The sequence below is a fragment of the Bidens hawaiensis genome, unplaced genomic scaffold (assembly GCF_021521415.1).
Source record: "Bidens hawaiensis isolate Kalapana, Puna unplaced genomic scaffold, B.hawaiensis_p1.1 tig00011343_1, whole genome shotgun sequence".
NCBI classification, from domain to species: Eukaryota; Viridiplantae; Streptophyta; class Magnoliopsida; order Asterales; family Asteraceae; genus Bidens; species Bidens hawaiensis.
The window spans coordinates 66,733-87,854 of NW_027491883.1; the positions used below are offsets into that span (position 1 = coordinate 66,733).

General features: G+C 38.6%; 2 protein-coding genes across 4 annotated transcripts; both read right to left on the bottom strand.

Annotated features, from left to right (window-relative positions):
- Positions 1 to 835: 835 nt before the first annotated feature.
- On the bottom strand, positions 836 to 19,301 carry LOC143537753 (putative protein phosphatase 2C 55). Of its 2 annotated transcripts, none has more exons than XM_077031452.1 (6): positions 19,252 to 19,301; positions 2,202 to 2,997; positions 1,795 to 2,119; positions 1,578 to 1,727; positions 1,197 to 1,487; positions 836 to 1,107 (listed from the first exon to the last, which is right to left on the bottom strand). In XM_077031452.1, the coding sequence occupies exons 2-6, from the start codon at positions 2,936 to 2,938 to the stop codon at positions 1,078 to 1,080; spliced, it is 1,533 nt and encodes a 510-aa protein (XP_076887567.1). In that variant the 5' UTR covers positions 2,939 to 2,997; positions 19,252 to 19,301; the 3' UTR covers positions 836 to 1,077. The 2 variants fall into 2 exon arrangements, with proteins under 2 accessions (XP_076887567.1, XP_076887566.1); XM_077031451.1 differs by lacking the exon at positions 19,252 to 19,301 and adding an exon at positions 4,575 to 4,719.
- Positions 14,134 to 18,276, bottom strand: LOC143537751 (tubulin-folding cofactor C-like). Of its 2 annotated transcripts, XM_077031450.1 has the most exons (3): positions 18,260 to 18,276; positions 16,397 to 16,458; positions 14,134 to 15,355 (listed from the first exon to the last, which is right to left on the bottom strand). In XM_077031450.1, exon 3 carries the CDS (start codon positions 15,335 to 15,337, stop codon positions 14,297 to 14,299), a length of 1,041 nt encoding a protein of 346 aa, XP_076887565.1. In that variant the 5' UTR covers positions 15,338 to 15,355; positions 16,397 to 16,458; positions 18,260 to 18,276; the 3' UTR covers positions 14,134 to 14,296. The 2 variants fall into 2 exon arrangements, with proteins under 2 accessions (XP_076887565.1, XP_076887564.1); XM_077031449.1 differs by lacking the exon at positions 18,260 to 18,276 and having other exon boundaries at positions 16,397 to 16,536.
- Positions 19,302 to 21,122: the final 1,821 nt, after the last annotated feature.

Genomic DNA, 21,122 nt, shown 5'->3' on the forward strand with positions numbered 1-21,122 from the left:
TTTTGGGCCGAGGATAGATTTAATAGTTTGTCAACTAACGGGGTGAGAAGGGATATTGAGTCCCATATGTTTAGGCAGGCAAGTTATGTGTGTCACTTGTTCAAATGGGAACCAATTAAGATCAATGTATTCACCATGTATGGCGTGCGGTTGTCAATAAAATCCCAACTATGGAGTTGCTAATTAGAAGTGGTGTCCAATTATCTGATGGGGTGTGCAAATTGTGTGGGAGCTCGAATGAGGACATGAACCCTTTATTTTTTGAGTGTGGAATGGCGAGAATAGTTTGGCTTGATATCCAACAACGGATCAGGCACCGGATGGCTATGAGTGTAAGTCGCTCAATCTGGTGGTTTCTATTCTACTTGTAGAGACTCCTAATGGAAAGTTGATTAACACAGTTTACGCAGCTATTCTTGATTTCTTTCTACTTGGGGGTGGATATGGAAGGCTAGAAACGCAAAGATATTGAGAAGCGAAACAACTGGAGTGGAGAAGATTTTGAACAAAATTAAATTTAGCTTGATGATGAGCTGACGAAAGAATGATTAAACCTGTAAGATTGTTTCTAACGAAAGAATTAATATCATCTAAAACCGAAAATATCTCCTATATTTTACGACAATCACAAACTCATGACATATGCAGTTTCATTTACCAAATTTTCATCCCTATCTGTATCTTCAAAACAGAAAGATGAAGGTATGTCAAAGATGGTAATTATATTTAAACTAAGTAAAGAGATTACAAGTTTAAAATTATTTGACTTGTTTTTATAAAAATAATTTAACTTAGTATTTTATTTAAAAAGTATAGTATATGAGAATTTATTGACCAAATTTCCTAGTAAGGACTAAAGGAGCATCAAATAAGAGAAAGTTAAACAAAAAGAACTCCCAGTTTGCTTTTCCCTTCTTCAAGAGCACATTATCATGCCTTCCTTCACATACAAAATACTAATGTCCTGCTATATACAGATTTCACTACCCTGTTCGTATTTTATCAAAACACGAGACCACACAAGAACCACACAACAGAAACGCCACCACGTATGACTGAACTGATCCACAAAATCACCTATGAAGAGCTCGATGATGAAGGGTCCTCCTGCACCAAGAATACAGAACATGTGTCAAAAAGCCTGTACAATTTACAAGAAAAAATCACTTTTGTATGTGTGAGAGAGAGGCGCTTACATCTTTTGAAGTGGTGATGTATGAGACAACAACTGTAATATCGTCAAGTTTCCCACCATAATACCTAAACCCGGCTTCTTGAGCTGCAGCAGAAAAAGGTGTCTGTCTATCTTTCTCCTGTGCTCGTTGTCGAGCCAAAGCCGCTATCTTTTGAGCCGTCACCTGTGGTTCCAATCCAGCTCGCACGGCATGAACCAAAATTGCAGTGATATCATTGTTGTACAAATTATCAAACAGTCCATCGGTGCCCGCTATTATCACATCTCCTGGTGCAACGGGAATTGAAAACACCTGCATCATTGTATCGCATGCCTATTTAAACCACCTTTTTCAGCATATGTCGTTAATCAAATATTTATATAATACATTTATATATAATACCTGACCAGAACTGGGCAGATCACTATTGATTCCATTCTCCAGTTGGTATGTGAAATTAAAATCATGCTGTTGTGCAGGAGACCGAAAAACAGTACATCCATCTCTAACTACCATGAACCCACTATCACCCAAATTAATGGCATTAAGACCCTGCAAAAAGAACATGAATTACTAACACCCCCAAAAAAGGGTAATTAAATTAACAAATTATTATTACTTGGTTTGTGAGTGCAATAATGCAAGCAGTAGAGGATCCTTTGGCTTTAGTTTTTGTGTAAGCTTTCTCCAAAACCCTAGCAGGGTCAACAGAACCCTTAGGCTCGTCTTGAACAGCACTAACTGAATTAGACATGAGTTCACGTGCATATTTCCCAGCATCAATACCATGCTCAGCCCAGCCGCCTACACCATCTGCCACGCCTATAGCTTGTTCATCAGAGCAAATAAAATGAGCATCTTCACCGCCTGTGTCCTCCTTATCAGGATGAGGCAGATAACATGATCCTGAAAGTAGCTTCAATGGTCGGCCTGATAAAGTTTTACTGTAGTCAACAAAATAAAAGATTTTAGATACTTTTAAGCTTTAACAATCTCCAAAAAGAACTAAGACACTGTTAATATTACCTATCAGAAAAGCCTGCAGAGTTTGTAATCTGATCATCATGCACACGATTATCTGAGAACACATCAGAGGCTGTTCCAGCAGTTAAACATGCTGGGACAGACATATGAGAGCTCTTCCACTGAAACCCTAGAAACGGATTGAAACCATCGTTTGTCTTGGCAACATGGTAAATAAAGTATCCATAGATAGAATTACTATCCGGTTGTTCCTTATTTCTTGAATTCATACTAATCTTCCCAAAACTATGGAAACTCCTACTAACATTAACAATATAGCCCATAAGGTTCTCACGTATGGAGTTTATGTTATTGTTACTTAAATAACTTCCTCCGATTAAAGCTTTAGAGCTGCAAAGAGCCATAGGCATCTTAAGATTGCTATTACCAGAACATATTTGACCAGACCCGGACTGCAGATTACCAACATGATACCCACAAACTTGAAATGATGGTCCTGACACAGATGGAGTCGAAAATGTACGTGAAACAGCTCCCATAACAGAAAGATTCTTCTTTTTACCAGCGGGTTGTAAGTTCAATTGTGCAGCACATGGGGAGTATTGCTGGAGTAGAATATTCAGATCACTGGAGTAGAACTTAGGTTTACCAAACAAAAGTTTTCCATGACCAATTAGAACTTCCAACGAGTCCTGAAAGATAGCTTCTGGGACAATATTGGTTCTTTGAACCCCCTGTTTGAATATACCTCTCAGTTTTGAGAAATACGTGTATGGCATCTTGCCCTTGCAGTATCACAGCATTCGAGGTATAATCTCATAACTTCATGCACATTTATCTGTCAGATTCAATCCAATCAATTTCATCAACAAATACACAAAAACCTGGCTCGAAAAACAGTTTTGCACTGACTACTGAAGTAACAATAGAGTTAAAAAATATAAATATATAAGAGTGCAGACTAGTCAAGTCACTAGAAACAAATTTTGGAATAACGATTGTGAAAAACATGCAGTTTAAATCTCATTCCTTTGCTCTAACTTTTTGATATAAAATGTCTGCAATCGCTTATCTTTCTTAATGATGTAGTAGTAATAACAAAGGAGAAAAAAATAAAAAAATATATATATCAATAGCATACAGTATGATGGTTGTTAAGATTGTGACAAGCGTGCAGTTTAAATCTCATTCCTTTGCTCTGACTTTTCGATAAAAAATGTCTGCAATCGCTTTCAATCTTTCATGATGACATAGTAATAACAAAGGAGAAGAAAATAAAATATATATATTTCAATAGCATACAGTATGATGGTTGTTAACAAAAGATTGTGATAAACGTGCAGTTTAAATCTCATTCCTTTGCTCTAACTTTTTAACAGAAAATTTCTGCAATCGCTTTCAATCTTTCATGTTGATGATAGTAATAATAAAGGAGAAGAAAATAAAAGATATACATTTCAGTAGCATACAGTATGATGGTTGTTAACAATTTCTTTTGGAAACATAGCCCTCAACTAAGTGTTTCATAGATGTTTCCAATGTTAGTGTCCTTAGCGTGTTCTCCATTATAAAAGGGTGTTAACAAACCGTTAAAACTGACCAAGCCACCCAAACTAAAGCAGGTATGGTGGTTTGAGATCCAAACCCTTCGGTTCACTGTTCAACGTTTGGTCCAGTTTGGATCTTGAAACACTATGTAAACCAAACCGGCCGTTTAACATTTATGAATATTTTTTTTCACTTTTGAAACATGTAGTTATGTATATCTATTATAATCAAAAACCGACTTCACCAGTTTAAACTTTTGAATGCAAACAAACGATTTCGAAAGAAAAAAAAATGGTTCAACCGCCAAACCAGTAAAACCGAACGTTCCTTTTGACCACCCAATCCAACCGATTTGATTTGCCGTGCCCCAAAACCATAGTTACCGATTCGCCCCAAAATTTATCAAACAGCGAACACCTTAGCACGCGTCTATCATTTCCTTTTAGACTCACTCAACTTAGTAAACAAAAGAAAAGTATTTACACAAAAGTTCCAAAAAGGCTTGAGAAAAAAACCGGTCAAAACACGGGTATTTTAAGATCATGCGTATGCTTACGACCTAACTCTCATGGCCAATCCCATTCTGTGACAACGATAGATCATTATATTCTACAACTAATCTAATTTATTACAATTAGTAAATCACCTTATACCCATATAACAAAATTTGAATACTTAACCCTAGAAATTTGAGTTCGTACTCAACGATACTATCTCATATACATAAATCACAAACAAAACACGGTATCAAACTAACTAATTCGATTCAAATTCATTCCGATTGAGCACACTAAACAGATACAGAGAACAAGTTACACATAACAATAATAATTAGAATAAAAAGAAAATCAGTAGAGTATAGATTACCTTGTGAGGTAGTGATGTGGAAGAGTGAATTGACGGCGGTGTGGAATATTAGTGGAGATTAAGACGGCGGCTCCGGGAATTTGGGGGTGAAATTAAAGCCCTAATTAGACGTTGAAATGGACCGGAGATCCGGAGTCAGTCATTCATATTAATATTATTATTTCATTTCATACCGCTTGCTTTGCTTATTAGAGCGAGGGTGTTATTGTAATTTAGATTCAGATATTCACTGGTCTGGAAAAGTCTAACGAATCATTGAGCTACGCGTGTACGTTTATATACGATCTTCGAGATATATTATTTTTTTGCAGTAGTTTTGAACGTGACTTGACTTTGCTTCTTCTTTTAACTAAGCGTGCGTTTGCTTTGCTAACTTTTAAAAAACTTTTTTATGGCGAATCCAATTTATAGAAGACTGAAACTGATAAAACAATGGAGAAATTTTTTTTTTTAGAAAATATTGATCCTTTTATATATAATACAAACCGAATTACATATGGATAATAGGTAAGCGAGCAACAGGCTGCGCCGCTATCTCCTTTTGAATCGCAAAGCCTATTCTACTAAATATAAATCATTGGTTCCTCGTGCTCTGCGAGTCACAGTGGACCACCTTCTGCACCCGCTCCAAGAAGCGAACCGCCTCGGGAGCTAGGGATCCAAAAGTGTCGAAGGCAAATGGAATGAACTCGTGCTGATTCTCCAAACACAATGTCTCATGCTTAGCAACCTTCCTAGACTCCGCTCTCAAAACCGTCTGTCCCGGTACGAAGCCACTGTCTCTCAGCCCCACCAACGGGACACCCCGGTGAGGTCAACACACTCATGCTTACCCCTTGCCCAGCCAAACACAAGAATATCCGCAGGACGCAGGGTAGATCTTCCCTCTCGCGGATCAGTCAAAAAGTTAACAGGTGCCTCTTTCTTGGCTGAGATCCCGGCACGTCTAAGCACATCCCATAACACATCTCTAACCCAGTCATGACGATACTTGAATCCCGGCAATTCCTTACAGTGGAGGGCATGCTCACCGAATCTATCCAAACAAGCTTTTTTACAAATGAAGCATAATTCATCTGGATGGAAAAGGGGAATCATAAGCCGGTATTTAAGGATGGCTCAGTATTCAACTGTCGACATCCGTTGCCCAAGACCTTCAATGGGCACAACAGTCAAAAAATCCTGGGCATGAGCCCCCTTGAGACAAGCTAAAACTGCCTTTTGTCTCGGGGTCATATCGAATCGCTCCTCCAAATCATGTACGTGTTTACCATAAAGAGCACTCGCCAAGGTTTGTTGAGATTTCTTGGGGGCGGTCTCCTTATCAGTAAAACTGCCTATATCAAGGTTTGGGAGAGTTGTTCCAATATTACCAAGTACAAAAGAGTAGTCAGGATCTACCCCCGTAACACCAGCGTTTCGCAGGACGTGGTCTTGCAATTTCCACGACTGAGACCTGGAAGCCACAAATGAATATGCGGAGACATCCTCAGCCGAGAAAATTCCTAAGCCTCCGCAACGCATAGGGAAGGAAGCCAACCTCCACTTGAGGTCCCCAAAATGCGGTCCTCCACGCACAACAATATCTTTAATTGCCCTCCGCAGGCCCGCATCAAAGATGGACACAGCCTCTTTGACATGTTCAGGTTGACAGGTCCGGAACCCAAACACTAACTTAGCAACCCCCATGCACAAGCGTAACAAAAGGAGCTCACTTTGGGGGTCCCTCAGGTCCGGCAGGCGTTTCATAAGTTCAACCGCCCTCAAATCTCTTTTAGTTGCCAAAGACCGAATAAACCCTGTATCCCGACTAACCGCCCCCCCCCCCCCCCCCTCCAGAGTTTAACTCCCATCGCAGGCCTGCTAATCTCTCCAGGGAATAAACCCGACACTTTCTTCGAATCATCACATGACGGCCAAAAAACCTCTGTTTTTCGAATATTAAGCCTAAGCCCTAGAGTCGCCCCCTCTGAACGAATAATGCCCAACGCTCTAGCGACCTCCTCAGCCTTACCAATAATAGTGCCATCGTCTAAATACCAAGCATGGAAGGGCAAGGGACAGGTCCCCTGCACCCTAAGGATGAGCGGATGAAGGACCAACGCAAAACGAAGAGGGCCAAGGGGGTCCCCTTGTTGCACCCCAGTAAAAGCCCCGATATGAGTATCCCCCACATATAAACGGGCGGGGCGGGCATATAAAAACTGGACCCATGGGAAGATGGATGGACATATGCAGCTAACTTCCCTGAGAAGGGTCGTCCGATCCACCTCGTTGAAGGCGTTAGAAAAATCAACAATGAGCATAGCCAGGGACCCGTCAGAATGAAACGCGCTCAAAAATCTGTTAGTACTATGCAATACCGCTTCTGCCCCCATTAGGGATCCCAACCCCGAATTGGAAATCCCCTAGATAAGCAGCAACCTTTTTCCCTATTTTACTCATAGCTACTTTCGACACCAATCTTCTCCAAATGGCCCCCACTGCGATGGGTCTAATTCCATTGTTAGGCTTCAACAGGGGGGTCAACGGTGCCGAAGCAATGAACTCCGCTAGAACTTTTGGACAAAGCCCCCCAAGCCACAAGTTGACAACATCAGTAATGGCCTTTAAGAGCCAGAGGCGGTCGGAGACCCCTGGCCACAGAAATTGTCTAAAATATGTTGGGCTCGCAAACCATCCCTCCCACAAGATGTACCTTTCGGGAAGGTTTTAATACATTCCAACACACAATCACCGTACACCTGCAAGGCTGGTTCCGATGGCATGATGGAGGGCATGGTCGGGGGGTCCACCTCAGGATGTTTATCAATCAATGCTCTCAAAGTATCCCCCCCGGCAGACGCGATCCCGGATGAACACAGGACTTTGATCGCCGCTGTGTAATGGCCGTCCGCTACCTTCCGGAGGCACTGCTTGATATTGCCCCCTCCCTCTTCTTTATGTTGGCAATCCTACATAACTAGAAGTTCAAGGAGCGGTAGCACCAACTCTTCTAAACCTGCCCCATCTTTCCAAACAGCCAAAGCCCGCATAATGGAGCTACATTGAAGTGATTTCCTGTTACCGGACCTTCGTTCTTGCCTAGTAGCCGGTTTGACAACACGTAACGTGCAACGAGGCAACAACAAAAGTTTAACCCAAGCTTCAATAGACTTCGGGGCATCCACCACTTTACGGAGCCCCCCTGACAAAGCCTGGGCAAAAGCCATGCGACACGCGGGCGGAATACTCTTGACAGTGGCAATAGGAATGGCGAGGACGCGCTCAAGGAGAGAGACATCTACCACAAACGTCTCAGACTGACCACTCCGAAGTTCCACCTGCGAATCGCGGGGTTGAGGGATCCCCACAATAAAATCAAAGTCGCCTCCTGCACGTGGGGTGCATTTAACAACTTCTTTTCCATGCAGACAAGGCCTATTCAAGGCATGCATGGCCATGCACTCCCGCATAACCAGTTCTTAAGCAAGCGCAAGGTTTCGACAACGTCATTGTAGAGTTCCAAGTCCGAAGCAAGACGCTCCTTTAACTGATCTCTCATTTCCTTTACATTGAAGTGATCCCGCTGAAAATGCATGAGTAACCTAGAGTACCCTTGTATCCCGGGATACCATCTTTGCAAACATGAAAATTTTTAAAGGGGCAACGCCAAATCCCCGTGCCCGAGCTAGGACCGGGCTCTCCACCACATGCCCTCATAAATCACTTAAGAAATTAAAACTTTTTTTGTTTTTGGAAACAAAGGAAATTAAAATAAAATTTGGTGTTGGCATTTAATCAAACACCTGGCGGGCATTACTAGCGAAACCTCCAAACTAATGCCATTCAAAACATATCGCCCAGAAAATGAAATGCTAGAAGACCAAATAAGCAAAAACCGAGAATGGGTGATGACGGTGGCAAAATAAGGGTGGAGCAGTGAGGTGGAGATGAGGGGGGGAGGGTAACGGCAGTGGCGGTGGTGGATGAGAGGCGGAGACGAAAGGGGAGGGTTACGGTGGAGCTGTGAGGCAGAGATAGAGGTGGTGGGTTAGGGTGGTGGGTAATGGAGGTGGTGGCAGGAAGTTTTTCAGGATTATGAGGTTATGAGTTTTTCAGGATTATGAGGTTAATATTAAAATTAGTTTTGGCTACTGGATATGGATTTAAGCCGCCGATAAAGACGATGATGGTGATTCACGGAATCACAAGTATAATGTCCAAATGCGTTGCCACCAAACCGGCATGCTGCAACGGCCAACATATCTATTAGCGGATATATACTTGCATATTGATATATATTCAAGAGTTAGTTAAATATAAAGAACTATATTTGATTTAGTTTCCTAATTAGAGTTGGTATGAATCCAACTTTAATTAGGAGAAGAAACATTATCCTATCCCAACTTTAATTAGGAAACTAAATCAAATATTTATCTTTTATATTTAACTAACTCTTGAATATATATTAATATGTGGGTATATATCCGCTGATAATATCATGTTGTGATCGGTGGTTGTCTACAGAGACGTAAGGGAACAGGTTCAGTCTAACAAGTAAAAAACTTAAAAAGAAAGTTTATATATTCGTGTATTTTGGCATCACACTCATAGAAGAAACCTTTACACTGAGCTCATAACTTTACTAATTTTTTTGCAATATGATTTGATTTTTGTTATTTTTATTACGTGACTCGACTCAAACCACGTAAGCAAACCGAACAGAAATATCCGAAAGTTAGTGATGGAAAATCGGGCATCCGTACCTCGAAAGTTTCTGAACCCGATAGAAAAAAAAAACAATTTCTATGCTGCTTGTCATTGCGTATATTCGGTGCAGGCGGTGGTGAAGGCAACAAGAACATGTAGTGGGGGCAACAACAACGGTACATGTGGTCGTGTCAGTGACAACAAGACATAGTCATGGTTGGTGATTGCGTGGTCACAAAGACGATGGTGGAGGTGGCATCGACAAAATGTGACAATCGAGATTCGAATTCCTTTGATAGATTTGTTTTACACTTATTAGGGTTATTAGGTTCATGTACATTTTATATAATTAATTTAGTTCCAAAGTTCATTATAATGAATCATGTTATTATTAAAATATATATTCCGGTTACAACTAATTATATAAGACAAACATGCTAGAATATAGAGGTGCACAAATCGGGTTCAACTGGAAAACCCGAACCGGTTCGAAACCGGTTTTTTCACACCGGGTTGTAAAATGGCACCGGTTTCAATCAAGAACCGGTTTGGTTCCCGACCCGAACCGATGCCCAGATATGCTAACTTTTATGAACCGGGTAGGGTATGAACCGGAACCGGTTTTTACGTAAAAACCGGTTCCACCGGTTTTTTTTGAAATTTAAATATCATAGCCGTTAGGAACCGGTTCCAACGGCTATATAGCCGTTTTTGACCGTTGGAACCGGTTTTTTAACTATAAATAGGTTATTTTTTTACTCTAAATAGCAAGGTTTGTTTGTGTACTTGTTAAACCACTTCCAAAACTATAAAACACACTCCAAACCACAATTAACCTTAAACCGACAACAAATGGCAACTAATGATGACGTTGTTATGGTGATCGAAACAACAAGATGCCCCGATGTTTGGGTTCATTATGATTTGTGTCTCATGACCGACTCACATGAGTTGGCACGTTGCAAATATTGCTCGAAGTTTTTTAAAGCAGGGTCCAACTCGACATTACGAAAACATACGAATAAGTATTGTCGAGAGAAAAGAAGTTTGGAAGCTAAAAAAACGGAAGTGGGAGAGTCGTCCGGCTCTACAACCCAAAAATAAGTATTCCCGGATTAAAACGACGGACTTTGTTTTTTATGTTTTAGTTGTTATGTTTAGTATCGTTTATGTTTTAATAATGTTTGTAATAGTTATTTTTTAAATAAATAAAATGTTCGTCGTTATTAAAAAAGCAACAAAAATTAATCATGAGTAACAAAAGTAATTATAATAAAACAAATCAAAACTAAATATTAGTTGAACAAGTTACAAATAATTTTACCAAAACAAATAATTACAACTCTTCTTCGTCTTAATTCTCGTCTTCACCCTCGTCTTCGTTATCGGAAGAAACCCCGTCCTCCGCCTCCTCATCATGAATATGACGCTCTATTGGTATTTCGTCTTCAAAGTTCGCCTTGTGTTGTACACGATCCACCGCATCCAAATGGTCCTTTAGGCAAATGCAAACCTCTAGAGACTCGGGAGTTAGTTTTGTTCTTCGCATAGATAACACCCTCCCACTAAGAGAAAAAACCGATTCGGAAGCAACCGTTGAGGCTTGTACGGCAAGCAAATCACGAGCCATGGCGGATAGAATGGGAAATTCGTTTTGTTTACCATTCCACCAAGGCAACAAATCAATATTGCGAATTTCGTCGACCGTTGCGCCCTCAACATAGTTTGCTCCACTATATCGACCAAGTTCGCTACTTGGTGTGTTTCCTCTTTGCCTCTTAGATGCCGATTCACGAATCCCATTCATCAAGTTTATAAGTGGGTCATTGCACGACCTACTAGTTGTTGTTTTTTTCACAAAAGACGATCTCGTGCTTGGACCATACATTTGAAAATAATGGTCATAAATGTCTTGAAGGTTTTTGTTGAACTTGTCCTTCGCTTCCGTCGACAACTTCGGGTCAATCTCGTGCATACCTAAGTTGTCGAATATTTCATCAATCGTTGTTTCAACCCCATTAACATTCCAATAGGGGTTTAATGCGGCGGCACAAGTAAAGACCGGCGGTATGTTTTCAAAATATTTTATGAACTTTTCTTTCATCACCGCAACAATATTTTCGAAGAGTTTGTTCTTCTCCGCAAAGCTTTTTAAAAACACAAGACATATAGTACAATTCTTGCAAAACCCAACAACTAGTAGGGTAATAGACTCCCGATAATTTTGTTGTTGACTTTTTGAACACGTCAAGATACTCCAACAAATAACCGACTTGGACCCAAACACTTTCCGGAAACATATCGGCCTCGCGTTCTTCAACAAGATTGTTGTGAAAAGCTTGTAAAGTTTGGCGTTGGGCAAAAGCACACTTTAACATATGACAAGTTGAGTTCCAACGGGTTGGAACGTCCCAATTCGGCCCCAAATACTTTCTTTCAACCGACTTGCAATAGTTCTTATATTCTAAGATGTCTTCTTTTACCACTTTTGAAGACATCTTGTAACATAAGTCTAAAGTATTTTAAATCATCACAAATGTTTTCATTGTCAAGACCTATTTGAACAACCAAGTTGATGATATGTGCAACATATCGGGCATGAAAAAAATCCCCGAAACAAGGTGGTGAATATTTAATGATAAATTTTTCAGCCGCCTTAGTATTGTTTGAAGCGTTGTCAAACGAAATCGAAAATATTTTATTTCTCAAGTTGTAAGTCGTTATAACTTCATCAAGTAATTCAAACAATTTTTCGGCGGTATGTGGGAACGGGAAGTTTTCAAAAGCAATGGTGCGTTTCATCAATTGCTATGTCACCGGATCAACCCAATGAGCGGTGACACATATGTATGATTAGGGCAACCCGTGTGGTGCCGACCAAACATCGGTAGTTAAACTAACCATGGCTTCTAAAGAATGAAAAGACTCGATTAACTCTTTTTTAGCACACTCCCACAACCTGATACAATGACGTCTTAAGGTAGTACGACTTACATGTGTGTATCTCGGTTGTAGAGTTTCGCGAATCAACGACGTCAACTCCGGGTCATCAAAGTGGTTAAACGGCAAACCTCGTTGAATAACGAACTTTGCCATTCTATCTTGAACTTGAGTCGTGTTGTAACGAAATAGTGTACCATCTTTACCCAAGTCAATTTGATCGGTCGCGCCAATCCCTTTCAACGCCTTGCAATATGGCTTCTCGATGTGCTTTCTCAAAGTAAAGTTGGAATCGTGCTTTAATATTGAACCACATAGTTTGCAACGAGCCTTTTGATAACCTTCGTCATCCACAATCAAATCCCAATTCTTCCATATGTCTTGGTTGCGGTTATGGTTGACTACCGTAACAACCCTTGGGTCCTCCGTAACAGGAACGGGGGCAACAAAAACACTCTTCTTAGCCTTCTTGTTAGTTTTTTTTGATGGGTGCCATAATAATATTTAGTTGGATGGTCGGGTAACGGAACGGGTTTGCTAAAGGAGTAGTATTTTAGTTTGTTTTTGAGTTTGGTGGTGAAATTAGTGATGGAAAACAAGTTATATATAGGTTTGGGCATCAAAAACCGGTTCCAACGGCTATATTACTGTTGGAACCGGTTCCAACGGATCTATTGTCTCTCGAAAACCGGTTCCAACGGCTATATTACCGTTGGAACCGGTTCCAACGGCTAATTGGTGGCTAAAAAACCGGTTCCAACGGCTATATTACCGTTGGAACCGGTTCCAACGGTTACTTTGACTTTTGTTTGACTCTTCAAAAAAAACCCGCCGGAACCGGTTTTTCCGGGTACGAACCGAACCGGTTACAATTAAGAACCGGGTAGGAACCGGGTTGGAACTGATACTAACATACAAATATGAGAATCGGGTACGATTTTCGGGTACAAAAATACCCAAACCGGGTATTGTACCAACCGGGTTGGAACTGGAACCGGTTCCGGTTCGGTTCCACCAGTTAGGTTCCGGAACCGGTTTTTTTGTGCACGTCTACTAGAATATATGAAATTCATATTGTAATTCCATTTAAATTCTCTAAGATGAAACACACCTTAAGATCCCACCATCACTATCGATATCTGCTTTGTATTCTCTCACGTCATGATAGCATCTCATATGTCTAATTTATCTTATGGTATAGATCCCAAATAATCATTTTCTATTTTCTGTACCATGAACATTTGGTTTTTCATCTTTATCTTATTTTTTTTTCTAAATTTGTTCTTTCTCTATAAGATGAATAACTCTTTACTTACCCATCAAAAAGGGCCAGCCTAATAAACATAAAAATAACGGGCTCTCATGAACTTTAAATACGCTGGGCTTAGGCCATGAAAAATACGGTAAACGTATATTGGGCCAAGAATACTTGATTCCTTATATTGCGCCATACAAACGTATTTGGATCTTGTATTTACGATTAACAAATTAAAAAGTGGGCCAGGAAGTAATTTTATAATGGGCTGAATCATATTAAGTGGGCTATAATGTTGTGAAAGAAGTAAATTTATGACAAGCTCGATAGACGAGCTTCACATGTTGGGCTCCGGCTTGGACTCGACAAATAAATGAGCCTTTTTTATGGCTTAGGCTTGGGATCGAACTCGAGAAAGCTCGGCTCGTTCGAGCTTTTAAACGAGCCGATCTCGAGTAGCTCGCGAGCAACTCTGCTCATTTGCACCCCTATAGTCCACGCCCACAAATCTACAACTACAGCAGCAAGCCAAAATAGGCTTCAACAATCTGGGCTTGGCTTTTATTTAATGCAGGGCGCATATAATGATTTTATATGGTATAAGTATTTAAATTTAATACATGTGAAAAGCATTTAATTTCTTACATTAGGGTTGTTTCTTTGAGCAGCCAATTAATAGTAAAACATGCTTCTTTTTTTTGTTTCTTGCCGCAAAAGCACAAACAACTAACAAATCCGCATCAAACATATACAATAGCATCCATATATAACCAAAATTTAAATCACAAGAAAGCTGCATAAAATCATTATGAAAACTGACATGACTATGCTGGCTTCAAATCTTCACTGCATCAATGCGTTGACTTTCAGGCAAAATAGACCAATTTGGTGACTGGATAGCTCTCAACCACTGGAAATCATCCACATTTGCCCAACTCCCGGTATCATCATCCAAATTTGACTCCTTCAAATCGCTCTCAATCCCATCATAATACAAACGGTACGGTGCAAACCGAACCCCCGAACTCCGCTCGATTATGGGCCGACTCCTGCATCTTAAATAGAAGTCACTCTTTTTAGCATCATGAATCCTGATCTGATGTGATGCAATCACAAACAAGCACTCTTCAACTTCTTCAATCAAAACCGAACCCAAAACAGGCCCCACGTAAACCTTACAATTCTTCAACCGATTTATAAATAAAGTCCGAACGCATCCTTTCAATGTCACCTCACAGTTGGTTAAATCGGTTAGCACAAATTCTCCAATTTCTAAACCTTTAAAATCCATTATCAATGTCTGATTTTCTTTATTCTTGAAACCTAGTGAATCTTTAACCTTATAACCCGATTGTTGTTCTGGCTTGGTTTCAATGGCTTCTTTCGTGAACACGTTCACGGGCTCGGGTTTTTTCGCAGGTTTGTTTTTAAACGAGAACTTCTTTCTTGGTTTGACTTTGGAAGTGACCGAATCTAATGTTTGTTTGAGGTCAGAGATGGTTTTGAGGGATGATCGGACTTCGTATGGTGGTAAAAAGTAAGAGTTTTCAGCCACGAGCTTTTCGAGTTCGGTTATCGAGACAGATATTTTTTCGAGTTCGGGTTTGAGATCTAGGTCTGGGTTTGTATATGGGATTTGTTGGATTTGGGTAAGATTGGACTCGATTGCCTGTTTGGAGTTTGTGAAAAGCGAAAGGAATGACTTGGTCGATTCGAAGGATGTGTCTTTCGAGTCAGGTTTGTTGGAGACACGGGATTGGTGGAGGTTTGAGAGGTGTTCGATCATGGCTGCATGTTTGCGTTGGGTAGTTGGATCAAGATTCGAATCGGTTGACACGTCGTCAGTGGTGGTGGGGAGAGGTTGTTGGTTATCCATGGTTGTTGAGAGCTAAACCTGCACCAAGTATAATGATAGCATATGAGTATATAAGCTGCATTTCTCTAAATACAAAATGAAATCCATATTTCAAATTCAATTTAAAGAGCAAGTAGTTTTTCTAGCCGCATGTGGCGGCATGCAGGTTGTTTGTATGTTAACGAATGTTGGAAAACTTTTTCTGGTTCAATTTAAGAAGGTTCTACCAAATGCCGGTAGCACTTGTATGCAGTGGCAGATTCCAGAATATAATTTCAGGGGTAGCACAAAAATAATTTTTAAATCGTACGTTAAGAAAAGTTGTTATACCCGTTTCGCGAGTACAGGCGCCTGGTTTCGCAAGTATCGGGCCCCGGTTACGTGCGTCCCAGTTCTAGTTTCACGTTACGCAGTACGCACATACCCATGCCAGTTTATCGTTTCGTGTGTACAAGCGTCCGGTTACCAGTTTCGCGAGTACCGGGGTCCGGTAACGCGTTTCGAGCGTCTCATGCCAATAATGCGTTTCACGCTTCTCGAGCCTGGTTACCCGTTACGCGCGTACCGGCGCATGGTTACTCGTGTGGCGTGTACCAACATCCAGTAACCAGGCCATTTGGCCGTACAGGCTCCCGGTTACGCGTTACATGCGTGCATGCGCCGCCCGGTTGCACGTTTCATGCATACCTTCGCCCGGTTATATAAGTTGGGCTTTTAAGTTTTAATTAAAGGGTAGGCTTTTAATCTTGGGGTTTTAATAAGACTTTAAAAGGTGAAGTTTTGGGATTTTAAAAACTTTTGAGGGGTAGCGTACTATAATTTCAAGGGTAACATGATACATAAAACGTTAAAAATAAAATAAAGTACATCGCCCCAGCTTGTATGATATGCCATATACAAAAGACATATTGCAGGTTACTAAAAATTCACCCAGCAGTTTTAATTTGTTGCCTACTTACGAAAAATAGATCAAGTGTTCTTATTTTGTCCTAAAAGTCTCTTGAATGAATTAACTTTACATAACAATTTACACACAACAGGGTTGATTTGAAAGATGTATAGCGTGGGTGTGAATCTTACAAAGCAGCTTTATTTGCACAGTAGATGGCGGAGTTGCAGATGCTTCCGTAAAATTTTATGATCTGCAAACGGAAGCAATTAATAGTTAAAGCAGGGCCTATCACTTTAAGAACGATGGTCACAACTGCAACTTTAGCAACACATTTTGAAATGTATACACATTTAGGGGGTGTAGGGTGAGCTTTTCAAACTTGCTTATTTGCTTATTTAATTTAAAAGCTTACCCTCACATGTAAGCTTTTAGATTAAATATGCAAATAAGCAAGTTAGTTTCATCAAAATCAATTACATCTTCTTTTAAAAGTTCCAATTACATAACCTATACTAACAAACCTTACAATCATGTAATCCCAGAAATAAGAGTTAATTCTTTTTCATGGACAATTATGTAGTTGTGTATCACAAAAAAAAATCATGTTCATTAACAACAGCATAAATTTTAAAAACTGACTGCACAAATTAAGTCATACAATGAGTTTCATTTCTGTTGGCTAGAACGGGTCAACCAAGCATGTGTATAACACCTAAAAAAATGACAGTGAAACTTTCAATGTAAATCTTAAAAAGGGTTTCTAAAAGATATACCTGGACTATAACTTAAAGAAAACTTTCATAAATTCTGTAACATGTATAATTATAAAAAGAAAAGAAAGGAGCTTCAAACGTAATTCACATAAACTAAAGTGCAATGCGACTAAGCCAACAACAATAATAGCATAATCCTACTATGTAGTATTAAGACATTTCCTATACAAATTAAACCACCATGACATTCTAAATGTTAATTTAGTGAAAGAGAGTGTTACAGTGAACTGATTTTTTTCTATTTACAATGGATAAAGCATATTTAGTGTTTCTAAAGGATAATAAAAATCATATTCACTACTTGTACATTTGATGAATAGTAGAAGTTTGTTAGTTTTCACAATTAATAGATACAGACTTTTACTTTCAGATATGCCTCAAAATTTCCTAAAAACAAATATGTTGCAGACATATAATCATAACAACCACACCTGCTAATCGGGTATTTCCGAAAAGACCCTGACCCTAATAAAACCCGAACCGGACTGAAGTACTTAATCTCGTGTGCACCTAGGTTCCAATAACATCCAACTTTCGGTTTCGAGTCGGTCTTCAGTTATGGACCAATGAAACATGATTCCAAAAAGACCAATCGATTACAACTATCATGGAAAAGCTTACGGCCCAAACTGGAATTATTGTTGATAACTTGGGTTATTGTAAAACACCGACATTAGCAAAATATAATAATGCAGAAAATAACGAAAACATATTTAAGCTAGACATATTATTTTAGTGCTATTTTGTCAAAATCATTAACTAAAATTGTTACTAGCAAAATTGCCAAGTCAAGAACAGCTAATAATAATTTAAACAGATCATGAAACAGAATCAGATAGTTGGCATAAACTCATCGAGAACTCATGGTATAAATAAAATGCTTAACATCTAAGAATGTGTTTGGTTTTAAGCTAACTAGTTTGTTTTCAAACGAGACTTGGTAATTGGTTCCTAACAAATATATGAACTTGGATAATATATAACTTGAGGAACAACTTCAAATATAAAAAAACTGAAATCAGTACACCTTACACAGCTCATACTATCTACTAAAACTAATACAAACAAGCAGAAAAATGATCATCTTCATTGAGGCATTTTATCAAACAGTTGGAGTGAATCAATCAACCAATTCAATTCAGCCCCAAAAATAAAATAAAATGACAAGACCCGACAAACAGGCAGGCGGGAGAAATATCCAAGCAATTAATTATAATCACAGACCGAAATCATCTAGAAACATCAATACAGAAATATATATTGGGGGAACTTACATACCTGCGGTTAAAGAAAGACCCAACTAAACTCAAGATCGTTAGATAAATCACTCAATCTCAGGTTTTTTTATCTGCCCATGGTGCCACTTACATACCTGCGGTTAAAGTGTTTGTGTCCTTTATGTGTTCCCCATAATAAGTTGAGGGTGATCAACTGTTCAGAAAGCGTTCAAACTGACCAAACCGAAGCAGGTAGTCTGGTTTGGTCCAGTTGGAACTTGGAACACCAATACACTATATGTAAACCAAACCGGCTGTTTAACTTATTAATACTGTTTTCAATTCTGAAACATGTAGTTATCTATATGTATTACAATCAAAATCGACTACATAAATTTAATTTTTTTAATACAGACGAATGATTTCGAAAACAAAAAAAAAATAATCAATCGTTTCAAACCACCAAACAGGTAAAATCGAGCAGTCCGCTTAACCACCCAATCCAGCCGGTTTGATATCTCATTCCCCAAACCGCAGTTACCGCTTCTCCCCATAATTTATCAAACCGCGGACACCTTAGCACGCATCTTTCATTTCCTTTTAAACTCACTCAATTTAGTAAACGAAAGAAAAGTATTAACACAGAAGTTCTAAAGAACTTGAGAAAAAACCGGTCAAATCACGGGTATTATAAGATCATGCGTATGCTTACGACCTAACTCTCATGGCCAATCCCTTTCTGTGACGACGATAGATCATTATATTCTACAACTATTTCTAAAATCTCGGTTTTCGCTCTTCTAAACTAATCCATTTCAATTAGTAAATCACCTTATATGAGTTATATAAATATTCCATATAACGAAATTTGAATACTTAGCCCTAGAAATTTGAGTTCGTACTCAACGAAAGCATCTTATACGCCTAAATCACAAACAAAGCATAGTATCAAACTAACTAATCAATTCAAATTCATTCCAATTGTTCACACTTAACAGATACAGAGAAGAACAATAATTAGAATAAAAAGAAAATCAATAGAGTATAAATTACCTTGTGAGGTAGTGATGTGGATTGGATAACTGAATTAACGGCGGAGTGGAGTGGAATTTGGGGGTGAAACTGAAGCCCTAATTATACGTTGAAATGGACCGGAGATCCGGAGTGAGTTGGCACGCGGCGGACTGACATTCACCGGTCGTCACCGTTGTAGCATCAAAGTCTGCTGAAGAAGTCTGGCTCTGCAGACGTGAGAAGGACCGGTAGATATATATTAATTAATAAAAATCGATGTAACTTCCATGGTATGAGGTTTTTTGGGAAGGAAAACCGACCTATATAAAAAATGACTTATAATAACAAAAAAAAAAAAAATCTAAAATTACCATAAAAAAATCAAAACCAAGAACAAAATAATAATAGCATATACCAGCAAATATTTATAACAGCAAAAGAAAACATCTAATAATAACAACAAAATATAAATAAGCAAATACTTATAACGTCTCATAATCGAAAATTAGCAAATACTAACAAAAAATAGCAGCAAACACCTATAAAAATAAACCTAGTCGAAACAACAAATTGGTTTTCACCGTTTTCATGTTAAAAATAAAATGTATTTGATCATGTTTCTAAGTTTTGGATCTGATAGATTTGAAGGATACTAACTGCTATTAGTGATGTTGCAGGAATTCAAGAAAATAATAAAAAATCATAACTCAAAATATTATTAAAAAATAAAAAAGATAAAAAACTAAAATGTTATCACCATCATTCCCGTTAAAAAATACAAAAAAAAAATTGACGAAAAGACACAATGACGAAAATGAACAAAAGACACAATAATAACTAAAAAAATACACAATGATTGCAAAATATAACACAATGTCAAACAAAATATAGCACAATGTTAAGTAATATATATAACACAATATTGAAAAAATACAATGTCAAAGAAAAAAAGATTCAATCAATGACGAAATAAACACAAAACACAAAAAAAAACGACTATTTTCACTTGCCATTGTGTTTTTTTTAGAACGAGAAAGACCTTGGAAACATTTTGGTGTTTTTACTTTTTTCGTTTTTTTATTAATTTTTTAGTTATGATTTTTTTATAATTTTTTTGAGTGGTTTTTTGTGTGGCTACAAATCCTTCTCATACTTTGCATTTTTGTTCTCTTTTATAAAATAACTTGACCATTTTTTTTGCAATAAGATTTGATTTTTGTTATTTTTATTACGTGACTCGACTCAAACCACATAAGCAAACCGAATAGAAACATCCGAAAGTTACTGATGAAATATAGGTAATCCTAATGTGGAAAGTTTCTGAACACGATGAAAAAAACTATTTATATTTCGTTGCTTGTCATTGCGTATATCGGTGGGCAGTGATGAAGGCAACAAGTACATGTAGTAGGGGCAACAACAACGGTACAGGTGGTTGTGTCGGTGACGACAAGACAGAGTCATAGTTGGTGATTGCGTGGTCACAAAGACGACGGTGGAGGTGGCACCGACAAAATGTGAAGCGAGATTCGAATTCTTTTGATTGAATTGTTTTACAACGTCATGATAGCATCTCTGTCTACCTTATCTTATGATATAGAACCCATAAATCATTTTCTATTTTCTAAACCATGAACATTTGTGTTTTCAATCTTATCCTTTTTTATTTTTTTCTAAATCATATTGTTCCTTTTCTCATAAGATAAATAACCCACTACTTACCCTTCAAAAAGCATAAAACATGAACTTTAAAAGTACACTGGGCTTGGGCCAAGAATACTTCCTTATATTGGGCCATACAACAGTTTGATTCGGCTAGAGAACCAGTCTGAGTGAAATCGGTTTTAAAACCCAAACCAGTTCAGTTCAATTTGCCTAAAACCGGTCCCACACTGGTTTTTTTTTACACC

What these genes read in the sequence shown, in the direction of transcription:
- LOC143537751 (XM_077031450.1), bottom strand. Translation starts at nt 15,337, where the DNA reads ATGGATAACCAACAACCTCTCCCCACCACCACTGACGACGTGTCAACC.
- LOC143537753 (XM_077031452.1), bottom strand. Translation starts at nt 2,938, where the DNA reads ATGCCATACACGTATTTCTCAAAACTGAGAGGTATATTCAAACAGGGG. An exon ending in TTATTGCACTCACAAACCAA is followed by an intron (nt 1,728 to 1,794) that starts GTAATAATAATT and finishes TTCTTTTTGCAG; the next exon opens with GGTCTTAATGCCATTAATTT. An exon ending in ATCTGCCCAGTTCTGGTCAG is followed by an intron (nt 1,488 to 1,577) that starts GTATTATATATA and finishes ACAATGATGCAG; the next exon opens with GTGTTTTCAATTCCCGTTGC.